Source organism: Phycodurus eques, chromosome 7 (assembly GCF_024500275.1).
Source record: "Phycodurus eques isolate BA_2022a chromosome 7, UOR_Pequ_1.1, whole genome shotgun sequence".
In the NCBI taxonomy this organism is placed as follows: domain Eukaryota; kingdom Metazoa; phylum Chordata; class Actinopteri; order Syngnathiformes; family Syngnathidae; genus Phycodurus; species Phycodurus eques.
The window spans coordinates 5,329,221-5,356,192 of NC_084531.1; the positions used below are offsets into that span (position 1 = coordinate 5,329,221).

Here is a 26,972-nt window from a genome sequence, read left to right on the forward strand (position 1 = left end):
TGCAAAAAAAAAAAAAAAAAAAAAAAAAAAAGAGCTGATACATTGAATGAGTTTCTTAAGAATTATCAAATGGGGTTGAAATTTTGCAAGTAAGGCAAAGATGGATGATGAAGAGGCGTACAGTGGACCTCCGCAATTCGCAGAGGATATTGACCGGGCCTGACCGCGAATAGCGAAAATCGGTGGATAATTGACGCCCATTCGAATTGCATTGTTTTTTGTTTTTGTTTTTAAACCCAACAAAAATCTTGAATAAGCGGGGATATACAACAAAGAAGAAAACAAATAGGTGACTTCGCAAGTATGCGGGTTTCCACTGTAAACAATCAAACGTTGGCCTCATGATAGAGGGCGTAAAAAAAAGAGCGTCAAATAACACTGAGGTGAGAGGAGTCATTGGTCGTTTGAGCCGCCCTGATCTGTTTCGTCAACCTCCTCCTCATCCTCATCAAGCGAAACGACCCCTGAAGAGGCCACATCGGACATCCTCCTGCGAGGCTCGTAATCCCGTGGGAACTCCTCCGCGTTGGCCTCCGCCTGGCACAAGGTGGCCTCGTAGTCCTTGCAGGGGGTGTCGTCGTCCTCCCCGGGCGACAGGTATGTCTCAGAGTAGGACATTGAATACGCGGGAGACTCCTGACCACCGCGAGGCCTGATGCCATGCACGCTGCCCCCTATGGTATGGAAACCACAGTCCCTCCCAACGGGCCCCGTTTGGGCCACCCTCTGAAGTCGGGCCAGCAGAAGCTCCTCCCCTCCCTGCAGCGCCGCCAGAATTTTGGCGGCCAGCTCGGCGGCGTCGCCGTGCCCCCCGCGGTGGCCGCTCAGGTCGCGCAGGAGCGGGTGGTGTTCATCGAGGCTGCACAGGCTGGAGCACAGAGTGTCCGGCGAGCCCGCCGTGGGGGACGGCTCCCTGCCGCCTCCTCCGCTCTCTCCTTCTCTGCGCGGCTCACGCAGGGCCAGGTGTTGACAAAGCTGACTGTGGATCAGGTCCTTTAAGTGCAGAGGATATGACGGCACATCTGGAAGGAAGAAGACACAATGACCAAGAGTGAGGAGAGTTGCAATTCGAATTAGATTTTTCAGAACACAGATGGTTGTCAGCAGAGAATGCAGCAAGAATCATTTTAGTGAACAGAATGTTCTGAAAAAGAAAAGAAAAACATTAAAAGGCTCCCCTTAAATAACTGATGATTATACTTGTGACTGTCAAATCAGGTACAACTTTGCTTTCAAGCTGACTTCAAGGAGATTTCTCGAGGAAAATACATGGGCAACACAATGACCTGCAGTTATTGGTGGCTGAATGTAATCAAGATGAAAGCAATGCTAAACACACAGACACACACATCATCATGTGACATAGACTGCCTCTGCAGCAAAGGAAATCATATTAAAGTTGCAAGAGGATATCAAATTACACAAAGGAACAGAAAATATGTTGTAAGCAGATGTAAAGTGGGTCAGTGGGACACAGGACAATGCAGAGGGAGAGCTGGATGGACGCTGTAGAGGACAGTATGAACGAAATCCTCGAGTGTGTGTGTGGGTGTGCGTGTGCGTGTGCGTGTGCGCAGGTGAATACCTGTGCTCTGTGTTGCAGGCTCGTTGGCAGGCAAAAAGTCTTCATCGTATGAGTCATCGTTGGAATCGTCACCATCCACTGACGACCAGGCCCTCAGTTTAGCCTCGGCAATGGCGAACTGTTCTGCGACACCTGCGAACACACGAGTACACATCCATCAGGTACACACACGAGCAAACCCACGGTAGGCATGGCAACGCCTGTGTTTCCATGTTACACAGCTCTTTTTGACTGGCAGGAGCAAAGTGCAGTGATTAATTGTAATGGCAATGTTCCCATTACAGCCGAGCCATTCTTCCATTCTTTCTCCTAGTTTGGGATGTGCTTGTTCACAATTACAGATACCCGTAGCCTACCAGGGAACACGGTGACTGAGTGATTAGCATGTCTGCCTCACAGTGGTTCGATTCTCAGCCCTGGCCTCCCTTGTGTGGGGTTTGCATGTTCTCCCCGTGCTTGTGTAGGTTTTTCCCCCCACATTTAAAAATATGAATAATTAGTTCACTGAAGAATTCTGACGCTCCATAGGTGTGAATGAGAGTCATATGAAAACGCTGTTAGGTAAAGGTCCATTCTCCATACGGTTTGATGTTTGATACTTTGGGCCTGATTTAATAAGATCCCAAATCGCAGGTGCTAAATTGCGTGTTGGGTCACTCTCGCACAATGATTCTTGGCTGGTGGGTCAGGAACCAAAAGTAGGTCGCAGACCGATTTTGGGTGGGTCGCCAACAGTTATTATTTTGATTTTTACACTACAGTACAAAGCTGTACCAATTTCTCACAGGGAAAAAAATAGGTAAGCAACAGGAAGTGTAGCTGCCTCGCGCATTAGCTACTAGTTTAATTTGTAAACACATACAGTGCAGCTCAGCGTCTGCCTAGTGGACATCATGGTGAGTAATATGCTTGTGATGGTACAGCAAACCCATTTGAAACAGCTTTTGAAAATACAAGAAATGTGCTGTCAGAGGATATTTTTATGCAATCACAGCTTCAAGACGCCTCCTGGACTAGTCACATGCTGGTGTGATTTTGATTTTGGCCCATTCCTAAATACAAGCAACACATTGACTGTCCCACCAGGGAGAACAACATTCTAGATCACTGCTATACCATGCTGAAGGACTCGTACCGTGCTATTCCGTGTGCAGCTTTGGGCTCGTCTGATCACTGTTTAATTCACTTAATACTAACATACAGGCCCAAACTTAAATGTGTGAAGCCTGTGGTGAAAACAGTGAAGAAGTGGACCAATGAATCAAAGATGCAACTTCAAGACTGTTTAGACTGCACAGATTGGAGTGTCTTTGAAACTTCAACAGGCAGCTTGGATGAATAGACGGACACTACTACATCCTACATCAGCTTCTGTGAAAACTTGTGTGTACGAACAAAGACATTTTGCACGTTAGATAACAACAAGTAGTGGTTCACTGCCAAACTTTGCCAACTTCGCCAGGCTAAAGAGGACGCCTGTCGGAGTGGGGACGGAGTCCTGTACAATCAGGCCAGAAATCAGCTGACAAAATAAATCAACATTCCCAAGAGAAATTATGCAGAAAAGATGGAAAACCAGTTTGCTGTTAACGAATCTGGATCAGTTTGTTGAAGTTACAATTGTGTTGGATTTATCTCACCAAACATTATAATGAATAAACACAAAAGGAATGAAGACGTTGGTCATTTTACTCATGAGGAGGGCGCATGGGAGATTGTTCAGATTACAGCCTCTCAACACGCTCTAAACAATCTCCCCCGTCGCTCCTACATTTATTTGAAAATAGGAGAGTTCTACAAGACATAATATTCTAAGCATTAAGACACAACACAAAACATAGGACCAGCCGACACCTGTCCCGTCCCCGACCACATCCGATCACGTCCTTGGTCAAGGCGCCCTTCCATCAAATGTTGCTGAGTCATCTTCTTGAAGGCGAGACATCTTTCTATCTAAATATTGTCCATAATACTAATGCAGGCTACTAATGCAAAATACTAATGCAAGCTAAGCAAATAAATGATAACTACTAAGATATATCTAACAAATTGCTAACCAACTACAAGCGATCAACCCCCAAGCGGAGAACAATAAAGGACTGGCGGACGACTCGAATACCTTCCACTGCAGATTTGAAGAGGACACTTTCACAACCCACACCCACCCAGCCGCACCACCGATGACCACCATCACACCTCTGACTCCCCCTTCTGCATTGACCATTCACTAACAGGACGTGAAACGTGTCCTTAAACAACAAAAGACCAACAATACGGCAGACCCAAACAGTGTGTCCCCCTCCTGCTTGACAGTCTGTGCAGACCAGCTCGCTCCAGTTTTCAAACAGATTTTCAATTGATCTTTGTAATTGTGTGAAGTCCCACAAACCTCAAACGCCACATCATCATCCCAGTCCCCAAGAAACCTGCAATTTCAGAACTGAAGGACGAAAGGCCTGTCGCCCTGACATCTGTGGTCAATGAAGTCGTTTTAACCCCTCAACCCCTAACCTGGACCACCTCAAGAGTGTCACAGGACCCCTGCTGGACCACCTGCAGTTTGTCTATCAAGCAAACAGGTCTGTGGATGACACAGTCAACATGGGACCCCACTTCATCCTGGAACACCTTAACGGTGCAGGGACCGACACAAGAATGCTGTTTGTGGACTTCAGCTCTGCGTTCAACACCATCATCGCTAAACTCCTCTCCTCCAAGCTTCTCAAGCTCAGCGTCTCGCCTGTCATCTGCCAGTGGATTTACAGCTTCCTAACGGGGAGGACACAGCAGGTGAGGGTTAGGGACATCACCTCATCCAAATACACCATCAGCACAAGGGCCCCAAAGGATATGTCCTCTCTCTGCTACTCTTCTCTCTCTACACAAAAGACAACACCTCAATGCACCCGACTGTCAAACTCCTGAAGTTTGCAGATGACACCACAGTCATCGGCCTCATCAAAGACGGTGACGAGTCTTCATCGCAACAGGAAGTGGAGCGGCTGGAGCTTTGGTAAGCTGAACACGCTCAAGACTGTAGAGATGATGGTGGACTTCAGAAAACATCGTTCGTCACAGCTGCCGCTCACACTGTCCAACTGCCCTGTGTCAACCGCCGAGACCTTCAACTCACATCAACTCCATCCGCAAAAAGACCCAGCAGAGGCTGTACTTCCTGCAGCTTCTGAGCCTGCCACAGGAGCTGTTGAGGACGTTCTCACAGCAGTCATTGAATCGGTTCTGTGTTCATCCATCACAGTCTGGTTTGGTGCATCCACAAAGGACAAAATCAGACTGCATCGAACAGTTAGGACTGCCGAGAAGATTATCAATACCCATCTACCCACTCCTGAGGGCTTGCACACTGCCAGAACTAAGACAACAGCCTGCAAAATCATCTTGGATCCCCACATCCTGGTCACCACCTTTTCCAGCTCCTTCCCTCAAGTATGCGCAATCAAACAATGTAAACTAAAACCAGCAGGCGTTCCAACAGCTTCTTCCCTCTTGCCAGTAACGTCTTAAATACTTACAATTTCATTGCAACATGCTGCCGATTTTGCACATCTCTGTCAGGACACTTCTACACTAGTCGTGCACTCACTGTTTTATCACGCTGCACTATTCACATACTGTTGTTGATTACTACTGGCCAGTTGTGTGTTTGAGAACTGCCTGCACCATTTGCACAATCGTCACACAAATTGATAATGAACTTGTCTCATTTAAATAGTTGTTTCACCTATAATGTCATGAATGATTTTTGTTATCTCTGCATTTAAAACACAATAGACAGTAAAAGAGAATAGCCTACAGTGTTTTTCAAGTGGTTGGTGGCTCTGCCATGTTCATATAAAAAAGCAACATTATCTCTTAATTTTTAGTATTTCTCTGCACAAAAATAGTGTTAGAAAATATATTTCCCCTTAAAAATGAACCTTCTGTTTGGAATGCTGTCATCCCCCTAAATAGGGACTTTCTTCAGTCAGTCAAATGTGGCCAGTCATTTACTAACAAAGCATATTGAAAAAAGGCTGACATTCATCACATTCAGTATTTCCTACAAAAACCTCACTAGTTTACGTTAAGATGTCTACTGATAAAGAATCGCAAGTGGCTATCTGGCGTAACTAGAATTTGAATATATTTTTTTAAATTGTCATTATTTCAAAGTTTTATATGCACTTTAACAAATTGTATCCTCTGTATTTAACCCATCACGATAGCGGAGATGGCCCACACACACTAGATCAGGAAACAGCTTTTGGGGCCCTCAAAATCATCACAGCCGTGAGTGTGAACAGGGATCTCCAATGTGGCAGCAAACATACTCTGCCATGGCCGTCCTTTGAAAGAGTATAAAAGATGAAGTTGACAATACTACAAGTAAAGTCAAAACATTACTTGAATAAATGTGGAATTTTACACCAAAAATGTCACGTCATGAAGAAAAACATTTGGGAGGATATAAATTCATATGAGGGAAACAACATTAACTTATACTGTAGAGCAGTACTTCTTAACCTTTTTGGAGGTACCGAACCCCACAAGTTTCATATGTGCATTTACTGAATCCTTCATAATTGCAAAAATAAAATGTGATTTTTTTTTTTTTTTTAAATTTAAAATAGGTATACATTTTATTTGTGGACAAAATTAAACAATACACCAGTTGCACCCAAGATCACTGTTCAAAGATTCAATCCAACAAACACAAAAAACACAAATGCAACTCAGTGACTATTTAATGATAATCAATGTGACATCCATCCATCCATCCATTTTCAACACCGCTTATCCTGGTTAGGGTCGCAGGACGCTGGAGCCTATCTCAGCTGACTTCGGGCGAAAGGCCGACTATACCCTGAACTGGTCGCCAGTCAGTCGCAGGGCACATATAGACATGGACAACTATTCGCACTCACATTCACACTGTCACTGAGTGGGAACTGAACCCACGCTGCCTGCACCAAAGTCAGGCGACTGTACCACTACACCATCAGTGACTCAATGTGACGTTTATAATTTTATTTTATTTCACAATAGAACTTTTGACGAGGTCATTTACATAAACCACAAAAAAAAATGAATGCCATGAGCAAGCACTTGGCAATGGAGGAAAAACTTTCTCTAAGGAAGAAACCTCAATCAGAACCGAGGCTCTATGGGAAAACTGTCTGTCTCATCTTGTTGGGTTGAGCCAGAGACAGAGTAAAGGGAACCTTACAGAGACAAGTTCAGAAATATGCGGTTTCACCTTGGCAAATGACACTCTCAAATCATTTTCACAAAAAAGTATATTCCTTTTCTTCCTTTTTATGTCTATTATCCTTGAAAAGGATATGCTCATAAATTATTTGTAACAAACGGCATGAGTATCCCAATGGCTTTCTTGGCGGAGTGTGTGTAATCATATCAATCATAAGACTGGGGTGAATGAAACCGACATCCACATATACAGTGAGTGTCTTGATCGCCACTGAACCCCTGACTCACTGAACCTTCGATCAAACCCAGGCTAAGAACCACTGTTATAGGACAATAAACAGAATCAAATGTCAAGTATATAAAATGAACAGTTTCTGGATTCAGGCAATGGCTGTTGTAGATCCTTTAAAGTTACGCCTAAGTAAAGGTTTCATAAACAATTAAATGCATTGTTTTGACAAAATACTATGAGCATTATATGCAGGTCATTGTTTTTGTGTGCATGTTTGAGTTTGTTCCAAGAAAGAACTACACAGACTAAAATTGCCATTTTTGTTGCGATTGTTTGATAGTCAAAAAAAAATAAAAATAATAATAATTCAGCTGCTGCTGCTCCCAGACTCCTATGTTTTGTCTGTGTGGGAATTTTGACATTCAGGACCCTATTTTCATGAACAGCATAATACTGGCGCGGCGGGCGGCGCAACTGTGTGCCAGGGACAGGTTAGACAGGTGTTGGTAATTTCGTAGACCAGCGCAGAGTGGGCGGGCTGCGCCACTGTGGGTGTGTTTGGAGCTAACATCATTCAACACCAATCGAAAAGGCTCCTCTCATTCCCTTTAAATGTGACACAAAGACATTCTCGATGGAGAAATCTCCGTGCGGAAGAGCACGTGAGTGCATCAGTGTCACTGCTCTTGGCCGGTATGGCAACAGACAATGTACCATAAGTGGGCTGGTGATCACCGGTGGCGACTCAAATACAAACCCCAATTCCAATGAAGATTGGACATTGTGTAAAACGCAAAATAAAATAAAAATACAATTATTTGCAAATCATTTTCAAGCTATAGTCAATTGAATATACAAAGAAGATATTTATAGTAAAGTTCAATTTGATAAACTTAATTCCATCATCCATTTTCTGAGCCGCTTCTCCTCACTAGGGTCGCGGGCGTGCTGGAGCCTTTTCCAGCTAACATTGGGCAGGAGGCAGGGTACGCTCTGAACCGGTTGCCAGCCAATCGCAGGGCACATACAAACAAACAATTCACACTCACATTCACACCTACGGGCAATTTAGAGTCGTCAATTAACCAAGCATGCATGTTTTTGGAATGTGGGAGGAAACCGGAATGCCCGGAGAAAACCCACGCAGGCAGAGGGAGAACATGCAAACTCCACACAGTCGGGTCCGGGGATTGAACCCCGGTCCTCAGAACTGTGAGGCAGACGCTCTAACCAGTCGCCCACCGTGCCGTAAACTTAATTATTATTCTTATTTAATTTTTTTTGCAAATATCCACTCATTTTGAATTTGATGCCTGCAACACGTTCCAAAACAGCTGGGACATGTTTGTCACTGTGTTACATCACATTTCCTTTTAACAATACTCAATAAGCGTTTGGGAACTGAGGACAATAATTGATGAAGCTTTGTAGGTGGAATTCTTTTCCATTTCTTTCCCTCCTTTTTCTTGCTTGATGTACAACATCAGTTGCTCAACAGTGCAGTTTACTCAGACTGCTGGCAGGCCAGTCTAGTACTTGCACCCTTTTACTACAAAACCACTGTTGTAACACGCGCAGAATGTGGCTTGACATTGTCTTACCAAAATAAGCAGGGATATCCCTGAAAAGGATGTAGCTTGGATGGCAGCTTATGTTTCGCCAAAACCTCTATGTACCTTTTAGCTTTAATGGTGACTTCACATACTATATGTGCAAGTTACCCATACCATGGGCCTCCTGCCCGAAGATAGCTGGGATAGGCTCCAGCACTCACGTGACCCTTAGTGATGATAAGCGGCTCAGAAAATGGATGGATGGATGTCTAGTGGCACCTTTATGCCTACTTTAGGGGAGCTTCAGTGTATCAATCACCTTTTGCTCAACATTTTCAACATGTTGACCATAAACAAGTGCAACTCTTTTACAGCTGAGCTGAGTAGCTTGGCAAATGACTCCCCTCCAAAATATTTGGCCAATCACAGTGGAGCTTCTTTAATTGACATCAACATGTGACCAATCAAAACCAAGTAGGAAGCGATTACCAGCAGCCTTGCACTTGATTTAGTTTTAGTATGAGTGGGAAAAGTAAGAATTCAACTATTTTTTCGAAACTATAGCACAATAACGTCAGATAATCTAAACCAGAGGTCACTCGCTGCCGGTCTGCACTCAAGGTACGGACACAGAAGCAGTCCCATACGGACCAATACCATAGCCAAAAAAGAAAAGTAATGGTTCAAGACATACAGGGCGGTTCTATTTTAAGATGCGCAACATTACAGGCTTTACGGTAGTGGCAAACTGTACCGACCAATCACAAGCAAGGTCAGCCAGCCCTTCAGCCAATCAAATGTGCATCTCAGGCAGTAATCACCACAATCACTGACTGCGCGCAGGCCAGACAAAGATGAGGAGAAAGATCGCAGGGGAGAGAGAAAGAGATTTAGGGCCAATCCCAATTCTACGAGATGAAACCAAGTGTGGTCGGGGAGCTCACTTGAAAGAGAGGTGCATGGGACTCCGCCCCCGCTGACAGGCGAAGAACCTGCTTACAAGACACCGGAACGGACAAGTAAGTACATAAATGTAAGAGAGCATAATTATTGCTATTGATAATAATGACAGCTACACGTTTATCAACGTAAATATGTTTCCCATGTTTTGGGAATTGATGGTAAATGTCTCTTTATGATGATCTTGCAAATCCCTAGTCTACCGTCAGATTACAGTGAGGTCTGGTCAACGTAATAAATAACCGGACACCTTTAACTCCACAGGGACATGACAAGACAACCATCTTCTACAACAGTACACGAAACTCCAGAAATTCAAACCCAGTGCCAAAGTGACTAATGTCACAAAATGCAAATCTAAAGTTCATTTTAGAGAAATATGAACAAAAATGACATGAGACTGAAACAAAAAATATATATTTTTTACAGCTTTCCAGTTAAAATTGAAATACTGTATTTAAATGTGTTATGTTCTTAACGTTATATTGTTATTTCTATTTCATATGTATGTTCATTTGTTTGATACATTTCCTATGAACATATTTTAAATTTTTCAAATAAAAAAGATCTGCAATGCCGGCTTTTGCGAAAGCTCGGACAACAGTCAAAGCAGATACCTTAGCCCAAACAATCCATTCACATATTGTGACGCAACTCGCCCGCCGTTGCCTTAGTTGCACTTGGTTTTTCACAGTGGCTTTGAGATGGGCGCGCATGGAGTCACAGATCAACAGGGACGGTGACGCGTGGAAAAAAAACATCCGGTCTGTTTACATACACCTCACTCAGCCACTCTCTAATTTTCTCCACATCCATCCAGCCCTTTTGATTGGCCTTAACGATGACTTCGGCTGGAAACTTTTCTTTAGGCAGCGTCTTCCTCTTAAAAATCACCATAGGGGGCAGTTTCTGTCCATTACCATGGCAACCAAGCACAACAGTAAAAGCCGACGTTGTGCGTATTCCTACCGTGGTGGTCCCCTTCTTCTCAACAGTGTGGTTCACCGAGATGTCGAAAGTGAGCGGCACCTCGTCCATGTTAGTGATGTGGTTGGGCTGGATGTGTTTGTCGGCAATCTTTTTACTGCAGTAGGAGCGGAAGATGGCCATCTTTTCCTTGTAATCCGCCATAAATTGCTGCGCCACAGTAGTCCTTGCCCGGATGGATAGATGGCGCCGTTTCATAAAACGAAAGCACCAAGACAGACCTCCTTGAAAATGTTTGATTTTCATTTCTTCTGCAAGTGTTATTGGCCTCAGTCGAATGGTGACTGTAGAGACAGTTCTCTTTTCTCATTAATCCATTGCTCGAGTTGGTCTTCCAACTCGGGCCACCTCACCTTGTTTCCGCGGAAACTCAGCTTCGTCTTCTTGACTTGGCGAAACTCGTTTTCCTGCTTCCTCCACTTGCGAACCATGGATTCGTTGATCTTGAATTCTCTCGCGGTTGCTCGATTCCCATGTTCCTCTGCGTAACTGACAGCTTGCAGTTTAAACTGTGCTTCGTAAGCGTGTCTCTTCGTAGGTGCTATTTTCGTGGGTCCTTAACCAAACCGATGCACATACCGGAACTATATACCTACTGGGGGCGTGTCTTTAGCGTCCTCTGTCACGCGCACCCTTCCCCCTTTACGTCCGCATGCTGTCCTCAGTCACGTCCGCCTTCCTCTATATAAGCAGCGTGTCGGCAGGAAATACTCCCAGTCAGTCAAATGGCGCGCTCATTAAAGTTACACAACATTTACAGATTTTGGAACTCGGTGCACACATAAGGCGCGCCGCATTATAAGACGCCCCGTCCATTTTGGAGAAAATTGAAGACTTTTAAGTGCGCCTTATGGTCGTGAAAATATGGTAAAAAATAAAATAAAAGTACAATTAAAGTAAGTAAGACTTGCCAGCTGATTACGATTGGACTCATCTACAGCTACGTGGCAACTTGTTTGTGCAGTTAAAATTGAAACAGTGCGGCGAGAGGCGTGTGCAGCTTCCAATAGGTCAGTACTATCATTATCGGCAAACAGAAAGCTAGCATAGTAGGCATTAAGAGGATTTGTGCTGGCTTTTCTCTTAACCTTGTAACCATGGGCATACCATTGTAAGTTCTATTTCGTTTTATGCAGCTTTTTTTTTATTTTCAATGCTTTTAACTATTTTTTTTTTATTTTTTAGTTTAGTTTTAGTTTTATTTCCATAGGTATACATTTCCTTTGTTCAAAAACTTGAAGAAAAAAAAAGCTGAGATCAGTTTTGGATTCTGCACCCAAATATTTGTTTAAAACAGCTGTCAGACCTAACTCAACACAAATTGTGTTCCCAAGTGTAATCTATGAAAGTTTAACTCTTTGAGTGGAATTATGGAAATAAATAAATTTTTGCATGATATTCAAATGTTTTGGAAAGGGTCTGTATATCATGCTGAGAGCTGTTCTGGTCACCTTATCGCACTGCAAATGCAGGGACATATACAGTATACAGTTCTACTACAGTGTTCGTTGTGTATAGACAGTATTCCCCTCAAAAATAGGGAGGCCACATCCACTTTCTCTGCTTTGCTCCACTAATGTGCATCAGAAACTCACAGAGAGGTGTCATACCAATCTGCAGACACAGCACAGCACACATTTGTACTTTCACAGATTAGCTCTCTCGCCCTTGCTCTCTGGCATTGAGTCAGATCAACGCACACAAACACTCGGTCGTACAGTCGTTGTCACATACACACTGCTACATAAAGATGCATGTGAAGAGCGACACAGGATTAACTGTGTGTGTGTGTGTGTGTGTGTGTGTGTGTTTGTGTGTGTGGTGGGATGCGGGGGTAAGAAAATCTATATTCTTAGTCCGCCTCCAACAAACACTCTCCTTCAATCATGTTTTCCATTTCACATAAGCATGCTCTCACTTCAAACAAAACACTACATGCTAACTGACATTTACACAGTGTGTTCAGCCACCCACGTGACACCATCACCAGGCGACAAGTGGACTGTTGACAAGATAGCGGGACTCGGCACCTCCTGTTTTATGCTCATCTGCATGACTTGATTATTAACAGAATTTAAATATTTGTTGAACAGACTTCCCATAGAACCATTTTAAGTTGATAAAACAACATGAAAAAAACTTTAATTTCATTGCACAACCCTTTATCGGGGGCATATTTGCTCCCATAGAGTTTGGTGAAACATTTTAAAAATCCTCATTGTTGGGCAGAAACACATTTATGCTATTGGTCTGTTGATTTAACAAATTATTGACCGATCTAAAGTGTTGAAAATGGCTCGCTCTCTTTGACGATGGAATGTTAATGGCTCAAAAAAATATGCTGTTTTTAAGATGTGGAAATTCTAACTATTGCCATGATATTAACTACACAGTACAAGACTGTTAAGATTAAGACAAAAATCAAGACAAAAAAAAAAATTCTTTTTCACAGCCTGTATTCAAATAGTAGGAGGTGACTGCCCACCCGTCACGTGTGAAATTAAACAACCAAATCTTTTGTTCTTTTTAAAAATGTGTCTGTCAGCAAGGCGTTCTCCACTTTACAGAAGATACTGTATTTACATAATAACCATCCTCAAAACGAGTTTCTTTGCCCATGACTTGGCAGCTTGGAATTTCAGCGAGAGAAGAAATGTAAAATAATATACTTATTTACCATAGGGGGATTTGGGTGAAAATGTGTCGGAGACGTTATTAAGTCACCTGGGAACTGCTTTTAGAACTAAGCAGCTCACTAAACATTTATTTGCTTTTGTAATTTCAAACTTGGGCCCATCTATTTGTACAAAACCAGGTAAAAATTTTTTTTCTTTTTCATATTAGTCCCATTAAAGGAAACGAAGTGAAAATGAGAAGTGTTGTGAATTGTAAGATGGAGGAGGAGAGGAAGGAAGAAAAAAAGACGCTCAGTCACGGTGGCACACGCCACGAGCAAAACCTTACTGAGCAAATTAACCTTGCGAGTCTGCATTGCGGGGAGCAAGCGAGCAATTGGCGGTGGAGACTGGGTGAAAAATGGATGAAAGGATGAGATAAATAAATAGCGGGCTTTCAGCGACATCGGAGTGTGAAAAGGGGGATAATGAATTGAGCCAGTGGGAGTAAATCAAGGAAAAAATAAAAGAAGAAATTAACAGAAATGAATGTCACTTAGTTTTAGTGATAACGTCTGACATTACACACAGTATTAATAGGTTTTGTTGTTATTTTGGTTCTACTTGTCGCACTTTGATTAAAATATTACAAAGGGAAATAGAGGCAAATCAACATAGCCTGACTCAGTTTTTTTTTTTGGGTGATGAAATGATTCTGCAGCTCTGGACAGCACAAGCTTGGACACTGCACATTTGCAAACTGCTTACATGGCAGCAGATTCATTTAAAGGGTTGCATGATGGATTAGGACGGCACGGGGACGACTGGTTAGCACATCTGCCTCACAGTTCTGGGGTTCAAATCCCGGCCCCGCCTGTGTGGAGTTTGCATGTTCTCCCCGTGCCTGCCTGGGTTTTCTCCGGGCACTCCGGTTTCCTCCCACATCCCAAAAACATGCGTGGTAGGTTGATTGAGGACTCTAAATTGCCCGTACATGTGAATGTGAGTGCAAATGGTTGTTTGTTTCTATGTGCCCTGCGATTGGCTGGCGACCGGTTCAGGGTGTACCCCGCTTCCCACCCGGAGATAGCTGGGATAGGCTCCAGCAGCCCGCGACCCTAGTGAGGACAAGCGGTAGAGGAAATGGAAATGATGGATTAGTTCTTACGGATTTACAGTATATTAGAGAGTCATTCAGGATCTATAATCCTGCTCTGGTTCAGTTTTAAGACTCAGTCATAGAAAGTGCTGATATGTTTCCCCACTGGGATTAAAAACTAGGAAATAGTAATTATGTCATTAACTCAATTTGTGGGGACCGATTGCATCAAATTCGTGTTGGTGAGCTCATAGGTAATTTAGGATACCGTTGTAGTACCTGTTCCAAAGCCCCCTCCAGGCTAATATGCCATTGCACTGCATTGAGATCATTCTGAAAAGCTCTCTTATGCTGTATTCATATTTGAACTGTTGGGTGAAGCATAGCAAAATGCACAACCACAAACATGGTCTTCTTACCAGCAGCAAAGCGTGCCTCCTGCTCTCCCTCGGTGAGATCAGAGTAAGAATTAAAGTCCGATTCCAGGGCTGCAGGCGTTTCCATCGGCTTACACCATCCCTTCCACTCGATGAGGTGAGCTACTCTGCCCTGGGCCATGGCTGTGGGCTTCGTCACATGGTCCTTCACTACCTGCGAAATACCTAGGAGGCAAACATTACGATTTATATTCAGGGTGCACGTAACAGTTTTGGTCTGATTCAATGGAGCATCAGAGGTTGTTGCTTGGTGCGCATTTTTCCCCCCTGACCCACAGACCTCACCGGATGAACTTTATGACTTATAGTCACTGTGGGTTCCTGGCATGTACGCAATGTGTGATCGTCAGGGGCGTCACTAGGATTTATAGATGGGGGGGCTTAGCCCCCAGAAGAACAAGATATGAGTGAAAGGAGCGCAAAGTCGGCAGCAGTCTTGGGCCCTTATTAGGGGGAGGATAGGTGCGTAACGTGCGTGTCCAAAAACAGAGATGCATTTAAGGTTTACAAATGACACACCTGAACCTGGTGCACTTTTAATATTTTCAGTGTGTATGTGCACCACTTATGTGCACCCGTTTATGTTACTGCATTGCCTTGTTATTAAAATGCGGTGTTCAGACTTCATCATTACAACATGTGAAAACGTGTGACGATGAAGTGGAAGCTCAAAATTAAAGTGCCGTTAGGGTCGTATAATTTGTAAATAGGCCAAACATTTTCAAGCTAAAGAAGAAAAGGAGTGTGACCATAAAAACCGTTAATAGAACTTGTTATACATCTCTTTCCTGGCTGCTCTTACATTATACACTAGCTAAAGTGACAGTAAGTTGACATCTGTGAGCTGCTTAATGTGAAGGGAGTCACCTCCTGGGCATAAACCGTAATCTCTCTCTGTGGATTTGTCGCCTTTACACCATGGGCATTTCTAGCCCATTTTGGGGGGGTCCTGAAGCACCCCTAACATGAATCTCAATTTTTTTTTCAGAAACTGTTTTTTCAACCTAGACAAAAGTGTGAAACTACAGTACTTGGTTGTAATGTAATATTTTACAACAAAAATAAAGCCCCCCCCTCTCCCACATTGCCTCAAAAATGGTTTGGGCCACCAATAATGCCTGACTTAAACCAGGATATGTACCAGATTTATTAACTTCAATCACTCAATACCAACACACTATTGTAATTTCCATTGTCAATTGTTCCAATTGTCATTGTTTATGTTGTAAGGTAGAAGTTAGCTGAAGCTTTTTCTAGCTTTAGTAAACAATTCAGGTGGTCGGACAGAACCTCAGTCCTCAGTTTGAATTTGATTGAGAGAAGTTAGTTGTTGTGTCATGTACATGTAACAATATTAAAGCCAAGGTGCAACTGAATAGTTTAGTGACGAGCCCATTTTGGGCTAGTCACTCCCCGCACCCCTAAAACTAACTATGATCCTTGAAGCGCCCCTGCTTTTCATGTCATCAAAGTAAATGATAAGTACACAAATTATTGTTTTTATATTTTACTATAACACTGACATATTGCATCACGGTTAAGAATATTAAAATGTTACTTACAGTTGTTGTATAGGTGTGTAAGCGCCATTCATACATTTGAACTCACCATGCAGGGAGGATCGCGCCAACGCTGCAATCTCTTGAATGGTCAACGCTCGCCTTGATTTTGGTAACATTTCAATGGTGTCATCAACATTCACCTGGCAGGATGAGAAAACAGCGTGGCTCAGAGGGCCGTAGTAAAGTCAGTAATTCAGCTCGGTGTGAAGGCAACAGAGCTGACCGCTCCCTGTGGCGACTCAGACGATAATGCACTTGGTCTCGTCGAATTGAAGACAATATGTGTGAGAACATACCAAGGTCTCCAGACATAAGGGTCATTCCAAAATTGAAGGACATTATCCGTCCTCCTCATGAAATTTCAAATACTCCGTGCACAAAATACAGAAACATGCATTTGTTATGTAAATAAAAGTTTTCCTGAGACAAAATATAACAGTAGTAAAAAGTGATCTTTAAATACTAAAATCAAAATACCAAATTGCTCTTCAGCATCCCCCCCAATTTTTTCTTGTCCCTCCCTCTTGATGACCAACTTGCATATCAATTATAAGAGATAAAATTACTTTTAAATCAGCTTTAGGGGGGCAGGTGGGGAGGGAGGGGTTCTAAAGTTTACTACTAAAACATTTTTACCAATCTAGAGGAAAAGATAAACGGGACCCTGAGTCCTCTATTCGATTTTTCAGGCGCAATAGTGTGTCACTCAAACTAACGCAACCTTGTTGTTCATATTATCAGAAAGACATTAATTGTCAGTTTTTCTTTTTCTTTTTTTTTTACTACTGTATGTAATTAATATTGTTCCTGACCAGTTAGCATAGCAGCTAAAAAGCCATCATGTACTCTTCAGCAAAAACTCCAACATTAGCATTGATTTGCAACCCTGTTACTTGCAACCCAGTGGAACCTCGATTTAACAGACCCAGAACCAACAGACTTTGGATTTAACAGACAGATTGGTAGTGGAACTCAAAATGCCCCTTTGCAACGGACGAAGTCCATTATTTCCAGAATTGGCCGCTGTTGTTTACTGGTGCAAGCAACAGACAGTGATTGGTACCGGTTTTCCTCGGAATAGACGCTGTTGTTTACTTAGGCGCTCGTCGTGGACACGTCTCTTGAACACGTTATGCTGATTCTGGTACAGTATACTGTTGGGTTTTTTTTTGTCCTTCACTATGGCATCCAATAGTAACGGAGGCGAGAAACGGAAGCGCACTATTTTCGCGGCTCATGAAAGCAACGCCAACTCGCCACCGCGGCACAACAACTTTCTCCCACCGGCAAGCACCAGCGATCACAGCACTTTCACGGGAGGAATGGACAATCAAATCAATGGTTAAAGCTAATTTTAGGTAAACTTACATTTATTTACAATACTTTTGTACTGCTTTGGGTGGTTTTCTTTGTGTTTTTTTTTTAAAGGCCATAAGAAAGTGGTTCAAATTAACGGAGTAACAGCTTTAATGGACGACTCCTCCGCCCTATTAGTATATTAAATTGAGGTTCCACTGAACTGTAATTAGCATGGAACGGAATGTTACTTTCTTCATGAAATTGTAAATGATTTATTCACCAATATTTTTAAATGTGTTTTTCAAGTGCCTGAGTATCTTTAACACGGTTGCGCCAGCGAAATATATGCGAATAAAATATCTCACAAAAACTGTTTCATCTTTCTCTCAGATGAATTAAACTATATGAAGTTTACCTGTTGTTGAAAACATAAAATAAATGTACCTATATAAAATATTCAATGAATGACCTATTCTTAAAAAATGTTGTGCCTAAATAGCCCTCCAATTCTGAAATGACTAATAATTCGACACGAAAAAAATAAATAATAATTTATCATATCGCTGGTGTTGGTCTTAAATCCCCTCCATCTAAATTTGGTAAGTTGGATATTTTTTCACAAGTCTATACTATTTGGTGAGTCCGAAGGTGTGTGTGTGTGTGTTCTTGTTAAAAAATTATTGACCAATCTAAATTGTTGAAAAATTTACACGGTGTGTCCAGCATGACACCCTCACCAGGCTACAAGTGGATCGTTTGCCAAGTTAACAGGATCCAGCTGCTCCTACTTTATGCTCATCTGCATGATTTCATTTTTAACAGCATCCGAATATTTACTGAACAGACTTCCCATTGAGCCATTTGGAGTTTGTAAAACAACATTATAAAACATTTAACTTCATTGCACAACCCTTTATTGGGGTGGGGGGGCATATTTACATCCAGTTAGGTGAAATATTTTATATATCCTCACTGTTGGGCAGAAACCTCATTTGTTCAAATTTGGTAAATTTAGTATTTTTCACAAATCTATAATACTGCTCAGTCCACACGTGGGTATGTTGATTTTACAAATTATGTTGAAAATGGCTTGCTTTCTTTGACGGTGCAATGTTAATGACTCAACAAACGTGCCGTTTTGGAGATGCGAGGATTCTGCCCGACGCCAGCGACATTATCATGTTAGATTGTTATGATGAAATATGAATTGACATGACACTGGTCAGCCTCTGATTTGTTTAGATTTCCAGTTGGAAATAATGTGCATTTAAACAATATATTCCAGAATCTAGCTACTGCTATGATATTAACCGTACAGGCAATTTTTAAAGTAGCATATTAAGTCCAAGACAACCCCTGTTAATATTAAGACAATAAAAATAACAAATCGATCCTATTGGTCAGTTCCCATGTGGGTCTATTGATTTTACAAATTATTGGCCAATCTAAAGTGTTGAAAATGACGTTTCTTTGACGATGCAACATTAAAGCCTCAACAAACATGTTGGGTTGTTTTTGTTTTTTTTTGTCAAAGTCATCGTTTTGGAAATACGAGGATTCCGCCTCACGCCAGCAATATTTAGTATTGAGAAAATGAATAAACATTGTTAAATCAATACTATCTGACAGTGTCAATCAAAAATTAGCATTTTTAAATTTCTAGAGCCAAAAATACATACACTGATATAACTAGAATTGGATCTCTAGCTATGTATCTTTATGTAAAATACTTTGTCAAATATAATGGTTTAAGGCAAGCCTGGAAAATGGCTTAGTGTTTGACCACAATACTGTTGAGCATTTTTTTGTGCATAATGGCTCACGAGAAGTAATTAAACATTTTTTAAGGTTGGGGGTTTAAATTCCAGTCATTCCTTTTCCAGATAGTGAAACACAGTTTGCTCGTAATGATCCACAAACCATGTTTGAATGAGTTCTCTACCATGATTGGACACAATCGCTCATTTCTGAATGATAGAAATTGGTGCCAGATAAATGTAGGTCATTCTACCAAATTTTACAAAGGACCAAGTGGATCTCTCTGAGCATGCCACAAGTCCTCCAATGGGATGTAACTCGAGCTATTGTTAAAAATGTTTCGGGAAAAAAATGTATACCTGTACTTCTTTGTGTTGACAGCCGGAGAGATCATTTGTTGCCGGAATGAGTCAGTCGACAAAAGATGGACATTCTCAAATCCCACAGAGAGAGTATCAGGTGGTGACAAGATCTTTCATCTGTCACTTCTCTTTATGGTCCAAGCGGCATTCACATGAGGACCAGCCACATTGGCACCAAAGACCACATGCAGAGCTGAATCGACTGTACTGATGCTCAATATGGTGAAAGCACTGAATGAACGGTTTGAGCTGGGTATGTTTATCTCAACGCAGTTGCTTTGAGCTGCTGCCCTTTAGGCCAGCCACACACCGAGCAACACAGCTCAACCCAACTGAACTGTTGTGCAGTGTGCAGGGTTCGACAAGCCACTGTAAGCCACTAGTTTTGCTGCAATTGATAATTGGAATTGCTGGAGGACGGCGACGCAACTTTGCAGATCTAACTGCAAATCCAAAATACGCATGAGCTTTCACAACAACAAAAAAATCTAAATCCAAAAATAATCTATCTTTTTGGTTACTAAACATAATTAAGACCCAGTCAGTCAGACCCGGCCGCTGCAGCACCGCCAAGCCGTATCAATACAGTAATACAGTACAGTGGATCCCTGCTATTCTCTGGGGACAGGGACCACGCCAGACCGCGATTAGCGAAAAGCCACGGATCCTTACAATAAAAATGTAAACTTTGTCGCTGTCCTCTGAAGCACGTGTGTCTAAAGATCTGTGGGGAATAATTTATGGAAAATAGTTTTGGGATAGAAAGTAGGGGAGATAAAACACAGAGATACAGGGCTCTATATGTGGATATGACAGCAGCACTCCTAAGCAAAAATAAGTATGTTTTTCCATAGTTGAAAGCTAAATTAATGAGATTCTGTTACTTTTATTCGTCTTTACTGAATGTGGAGAAGAATAAATATGCAAAGAATAAGAATACCCTGACCTCATTCCAAAAGCAGCAACATGACCTTCTCCTGTCATTTCCACTAACCACAACAAAATATCAGGCCAACAACCAGACAAACAAACTAAAGCAAATGTATCTGTCAGAGGAGTCGTATAAGAGTAAGAAGCGGGGGGATCCCAAGGTTGTGACGGTATCAACGGCACCCTGGAGATCTGATAAGCTTCTTGTGCCACAGTGGAGCTCACAGATCAGACAGAGGATAATCTGGAGGAGATGTGTCATATACCCAGAGGAGATGTGCTGGTTTTTTAATAGCAAAACAAAAACTGGCTTTCCATGAGCACAGATAATCAGATTGTTGTCCAGAGAAATCAGTGAGATTGAGAAAAAAAAAGGGGAAATATTTCAGCATCGGCATTCAGAGCTTGAAATGAGTCCCATCTGATCTGTCGGTTTTTCTCCTTCTTGCCAATTTGAATTTGATATATAATACAGAGTAAGAATTCAAAATACCTCCATCCATTATCCATCAATTTTCTTTTCTGCTTATCCTCACGAGGGACCCATACGCTGACCAAGTTACAACTCAGGAATCTTTCCTCTATGAATGAATATGATAATCATGTATCTTAAAGGACATTGCTCTAACTGTCACGACATTCTCATTGTATCATTATATCATTCAGAGGCAGCGGAACCGGAGGGGCACTGGGGGCACGTGCCCTCCCACTTGTTTACCCTAATTGCCCCTATGTGTGTGATGTGCCCCTTTGCTCACCCACAATACCCATTTTTCAGGAATGGAAATTATCTCTCAGCAGCATTTTTACTAGATGGTTCGATTAGTCTTTCGCCCCATACATAAAAAACATTTTTTTTTTTTTTTTTCTGATTCTGAAGTACTCAAAAGTGCCCTTGAAGTATTAATCAATTCCCTTGAAGTACACAAAAGTGCCCCGAAAGTACTGTGCCCCCCACGTGTGTGATGTGCCCTTTTGGTCAGGCACAATACCCTTGTTCAGGACTCCACCTCCCCCTGCCCCCCGTCGTCATTTGGTTTTCGGGATGAATTGCTTCGATCACAACCTCCCCCCCACACCCCCGTCGACGACCGGTTGTCCCAAAAGTACTAAAAAGGGGGGACTTCAAAACCCTGCCATCAAGAACAGTAAGATGACAAGGCAAAGACAAGACGACACAAGGTCTTACTATTCAGTGCAAGGTAGAATGAGTCAGTGATTCTGGTTTTTTTTTTTTTTTTTTTTTTTTTTTAATTCAAAGTGGGCCACAACTGCATGAATTAAGTACACATTTAATCAAGCTGTTCGCTCTTCTTACAAAATGATTTTTGGCAATAGACAGTTCAAAGACAAGTAATTGTAAAATGTGTGTAACTGAGATTCCATTTCGTGTCCTACATTAAAAGACGATTAGTAATTATGCTGTAAGGCTGGTGAGTCATTCTGATGGTTAACATTTATAAAGACTCGTGGAGTAAGTGAGTTCATGGTTGAGTTATGTGAGACATAGTTAGCTGGTTTGATTTATGATGTAATTATCTGGCAAGGAGAGGTTGAGTATAATCATATCATATCTGCTTCATGTGGCTTCATGTAGTGTGTCTGTTGTCTTTAATGAAGCAAATCTTGTGGCTCGCTTTATTAGTTTAAATCGTTGTGTTGCTTTAGCCTGGTTGATACTTGGTATTTGGTCAAATATAATAGTCAGATGATATACAGTGTCTGTGAATTTTTTGGAACCTCCAACAGGTCAAGCTTTACGATTACGATCCGCACAATTAATTAGTTAATAAAATTGGCACATTTTAATCACAATTTGGAATCAACATGGACTCTTTGTCAGTGCACGATTTTCTGGTACACCGATTACACTGATGCACATGCACATGTCAGAGCTCGGCTACCAAAATGGAGGAATTGGATAAAACAACCTTGCTCGGGCTGATGGGAGGCAAATTTCAGTACAAAAAAATTACCTGATGTACGCCTTGATAAGCGTTCTCCTGTGCAAATTGTGCAAAACGGAGTTTTCATGCCACCAAAGCACTTCAACCCTCCATGTGATCCAACTTTTTAACTGCCATACATAAAACATTTAAAGGCAATACTGTTTTTAAAAAAATGGCATTTTAGTTTTTGTACTGTTTTGTATTGAAATGCAATTAATTGCATTTTTCCTGAGTTTGAAATATTCCTTTCTGTGTCATTTATTTGATTCAGCCGTCCACTAAAATCCATTTCAAATAAACCATGTTGCTTTTAAAGACAAATATTGTTATATGATTACAAATGAGATGAAGTGAGATTATTTACAGCCTGTAATTAATTGTAGTAATTGTAATTAATTAATATATATACTGTGTGGCACAGTGGACGACTGGTCAGCACATCTGCCTCACAGTTCTGAGGACTTGGGTTCAAATCCCGGCCGCGCCTATGTGGAGTTTGCATGTTCTCACCATACCTGCATGAGTTTTCTCCGCTTATTCCGATTTCTTATTTCTTATTCCCACATCCCAAAATCATGCGTGTCATCATCAACACAGGTTGATTGAAGACTCTAAATTGCCCGTAGGTGTGAATGTGAGTGCGAATGGTTGTCTGTTTATATGTGCCCTGCGATTGGCTGGCGACCAGTTCAGGGTGTACCCAACCTCTCGCCCGAAGATAGCTGGGATGGGCTCCAGCACACCCGCGACCCTTGTGAGGATAAGCGGTGTAGAAAATGGATCGATAGAGAGAGAGAGAGAGAGATTTGCATTTGTCATATGCATGGCTAACTTCCAATCAATACATTGTTTTCGCTCATTTACTTTACATCTTCACATAAGGAATCTGTTGTACAGGATATTGTATGCATACGAACATATATAATGCATATTTGATGCAGTGGAAAATATTTTTGGGATCAGGAAGTGGAGCGTATTCTTCCATTAATTTGTTCAGTCATTAATCCAAACATTTGAGGTTATTAAGCATAGGGACATTATATGCCCTAACACTGACAAGTATGCTAGGTAGTGTAGTGTAGTGTAGTGAAGTGTAGTTTACTTCTTGTTTGTTTTGTTTGGTTTCTTTGCTTTTGCCGCGATTTACTAACAACCAGTCCCCACCTCTCGATCAGTCACCCGAATGAGGATAAGCGGTATAGAAAATGGAGAGATGGATTCTAAATAATACACATTTTGTGCTTGTTGTTTCCAGTAAATGTTGTTTGACGTTTCAAACTTACTGGGCTGGACTTCTTTGAAACATCTGACCAAAGTGACATAGTGTATAAAAAGAGAGTTTGGGGCACCTGGCTGAAGTCCAGTGCACCCAAAGGTTCTGTCACAATCAGTCTGCGCACCAGGCGGGTTTGCGTGCTCCCCAATAGCTTAAGGTCAGACAGGGAGCTGGACGGGCTCCAGTCCACGCGCAACATACCATCAACTGCCACTGTCAGAAGAAAGAGAGTCCAAAGAAATTACAACTGGCAGTACGGCTGCCACATATGTTTTTAACACACCACAGTCATTATATAAATGCAATTAATATTCAGCTACTTCTACATACAATACTGTGCAGAAGTCTTAGGCCACCATAAAATATACTATGTTGTTTCAGCTACTCTAATATTTTAAAATTATGAGTTTATAGATAACTCATTCAATAGATCATTCATAGACAATGACAAACTGTTACTAAAAACAAAAACTAAATTATAGTTAGTTTAGGTAGTTTATTTGTGTTTGTTTGTTTGATCGTTACCATTATGATTTGGGGAAATGGAATGTTGAGACTATGAGGAATATGTTTGTCCTAATATTTTGCAGTATTGTGTCCTGTAAAGCACATAATGCATATACTGTAATATTTTTGCATTTCTTTACCTCTTATTATTTATATTGTTATATCACTTTCACAATGTGTGTCTATGTCTAAATCGTTTTTCCTTTTATTATGAATGTTCAAGATTCAGGAATTATAAACCTACTTAATGTAACCAACCACCTTTAGTATCCTCCTAGTTTTTGGTGTGTGAATCCTTCTAAAAGTTATTTTCAACGTCAATTTCGTATTCTTTTGCGTGATCCATAATGCCCATATTAAGAAAAAAATACAGGCATTAATACAACAAGAGACTTTTGCACATCACCATAGAATGAGAATGCAATGCACCTACGGTTGAAACCTGATGTTTACATACATTATAAAAAAAGACAGTTGCTTTTTTCCCCCCTCACTGTCTGACACAAAATCAGACTAAACTCATGAGAGATTGTTGGGGGGGGTAAAGCAATTTTTCATTACTTTCTTCAAAGTCAGAAGTTTCCATAAAGTAAGATCACTATGCCTTTAAACAATTTAGGAAAATCCAGATGATGATGTCATTTCTTTGGAAGCTTCTGAAAGGTTTATAGACAACATTTGAGTTAATTAGAGACACGCCTGTGGGTGTATTTGAACTAGGTACACCTGAAACACACTGCTTCGTTGTGTAACATAATGGGAAAGTCAAAAGAAATCTGCCATGATTTCAGGAAGAAAATTATGGACTTGCACAAGTCTGGTTCATTCATGGGTGCAATTTCTAGATGCTTGTCGGTGCCACTTTCATCTATGTTCTAACAATTATATGGAAGTATAAACACCATGGGAATATCCAGCAAACATACCGCTGAGGAAGGGGATGTGTTCTGTGTCCCAGTGATGAACGTACTTTGGTCTGAAATGTGCATATCAACCCAAGAATAAAAGCAAAAGACCTTGTAAAGATACTGGCTGAAGCTGGTGAGAGTGTGTCATTATCCACAGTGAAACGAGTACTGTACCAACATGAGATGAAAAGCCACTCTGCCAGGAAAAAACCCTCATGCCAAAATAAATATCACAAAGTCAGAATACAGATTGCAAATGCACCCAAGGACAAAGACCTTGCAAGACTGAGAACACTGTCCCAACTGTGACATACTGCGATTTTTGTACAGGAGGGACTGGTGCACTTGACAAAATAGATGGCATCATGAGGAAAGAACATTATGCGGAAATACTGAAGCAAAATCTTAAGACATCAGCCAGGAAGTTAAAGTTTGGGTGCAAATGGGTCTTGACCTTGGCCTGACACATACTGCCAAACTGGTTACAAAGTGGCTTAAGGATAACAAAGCCAATGTTTTGGAGTGGCTATCACAAAATGAGTGAGATCAGGGCTTTGAGTGAGATCAGGGCTTGAAAAATAAAACTTTTAGGCGTGGTCTCCCTGTTTATGCCTCGGTGGGTGTGTTCCCTTGGGGGTGGTCAACAATAGGTTATTTTTGTCGCCTGGTGTGGTTGGAGAAACGGCGGTCCTGCATACTAATCCATTGTTTTCATGTCTTGCTGCAAAAACAGCTCGTTAGGGCCACTTTTCCCGTCAAATGAGGTGACCTTTGGAGGGAGAAATGTCAGGATGTTGTTACATGCAGACGATAGGTGTTGTCTCAAACTTGCTCTGTTTAGAGATGGCTTTTCTAGTTCGACTTAGGTTCTCTTACACCGCTTTCAAACCAGTGGTCCTCCCTATCCACAATTTCGACGATGTCGTCTTTGAAGGAATGTCCGTTTTTCTTGAGATGCAAATGAACCGCTGATTCTAATCCTAATTGACCTAAAACAGGAAAAGTTTAGTCTGATTTCATGTCAGACTGTATGGAAAAAAAAGTGTATCAGACTTTTTATATAGTGTATGTAAACATCTGTTTTCAACTGTACATGTGTTTAATGTGAACAAGAGAAGAAATGTGAACAAGAGAAGAAATTATCATGCCGGGCCATGCCTTTCATGATGTGGGAATTCTGTTTGTCAATACAGTGGAGAGCCATATTGACCACTGAAATGTAAATACTGCTTTCACTGTTTTTTTTTTTTTTTTTTTTATTCAATTGCATTGAGATAACATAGACCTGTGAGGAGGGTGCCAGGCTTCCTCCATGCACTTAATAGCCATGCTATGTCATGCAGGTGAGGCCCTGACAGCAGCCCAAAGTCTGTTTGATATTTCATGAGATTTTCTCATGGCGGCGGATGTTGGGTGGAGAAGGCGTGTATGTTGCACATAAGAAACACAGAATAAGAGACACATCTGCTGTGGAAGAATTATGCAATTTCATCTCCCCGTTTTTATAATACACAATTGGTTGCCAGGCACATCGTGAACCCAACACAACGGGGTCACAATGACAGATTGCAGCTGCACCTCACCCCCCCCCCGACCCCCCGATGCAAACGTCACCTGTTCACGAATTTAGCCTGGCTCACGTCACAGCTTGACAGACTATTCTGCATATGTGCGGGTGTGTGTGTGTGTGTGTGTGTGCTGTTCCACAGCACCTGTGAAGCCCCAACCAGAAACATACCAACACT

At 41.7% G+C, this 26,972-nt stretch overlaps 1 protein-coding gene across 1 annotated transcript in view; it reads right to left on the reverse strand.

Annotated features, from left to right (window-relative positions):
* Positions 1-42: 42 nt before the first annotated feature.
* Positions 43-26,972, reverse strand: part of fam131ab (family with sequence similarity 131 member Ab) — a 32,254-nt gene continuing 5,324 nt past the window's right edge. Inside the window, exons 2-5 of the mRNA XM_061682081.1 lie at positions 16,285-16,378; positions 14,659-14,841; positions 1,586-1,717; positions 43-1,022 (exon numbers count right to left, since the gene is read on the reverse strand). Coding sequence (XP_061538065.1) covers positions 394-1,022; positions 1,586-1,717; positions 14,659-14,841; positions 16,285-16,378 — 1,038 coding nt within the window. The 3' untranslated portion in view covers positions 43-393. The remainder of the gene's footprint in view (positions 1,023-1,585; positions 1,718-14,658; positions 14,842-16,284; positions 16,379-26,972) is intronic.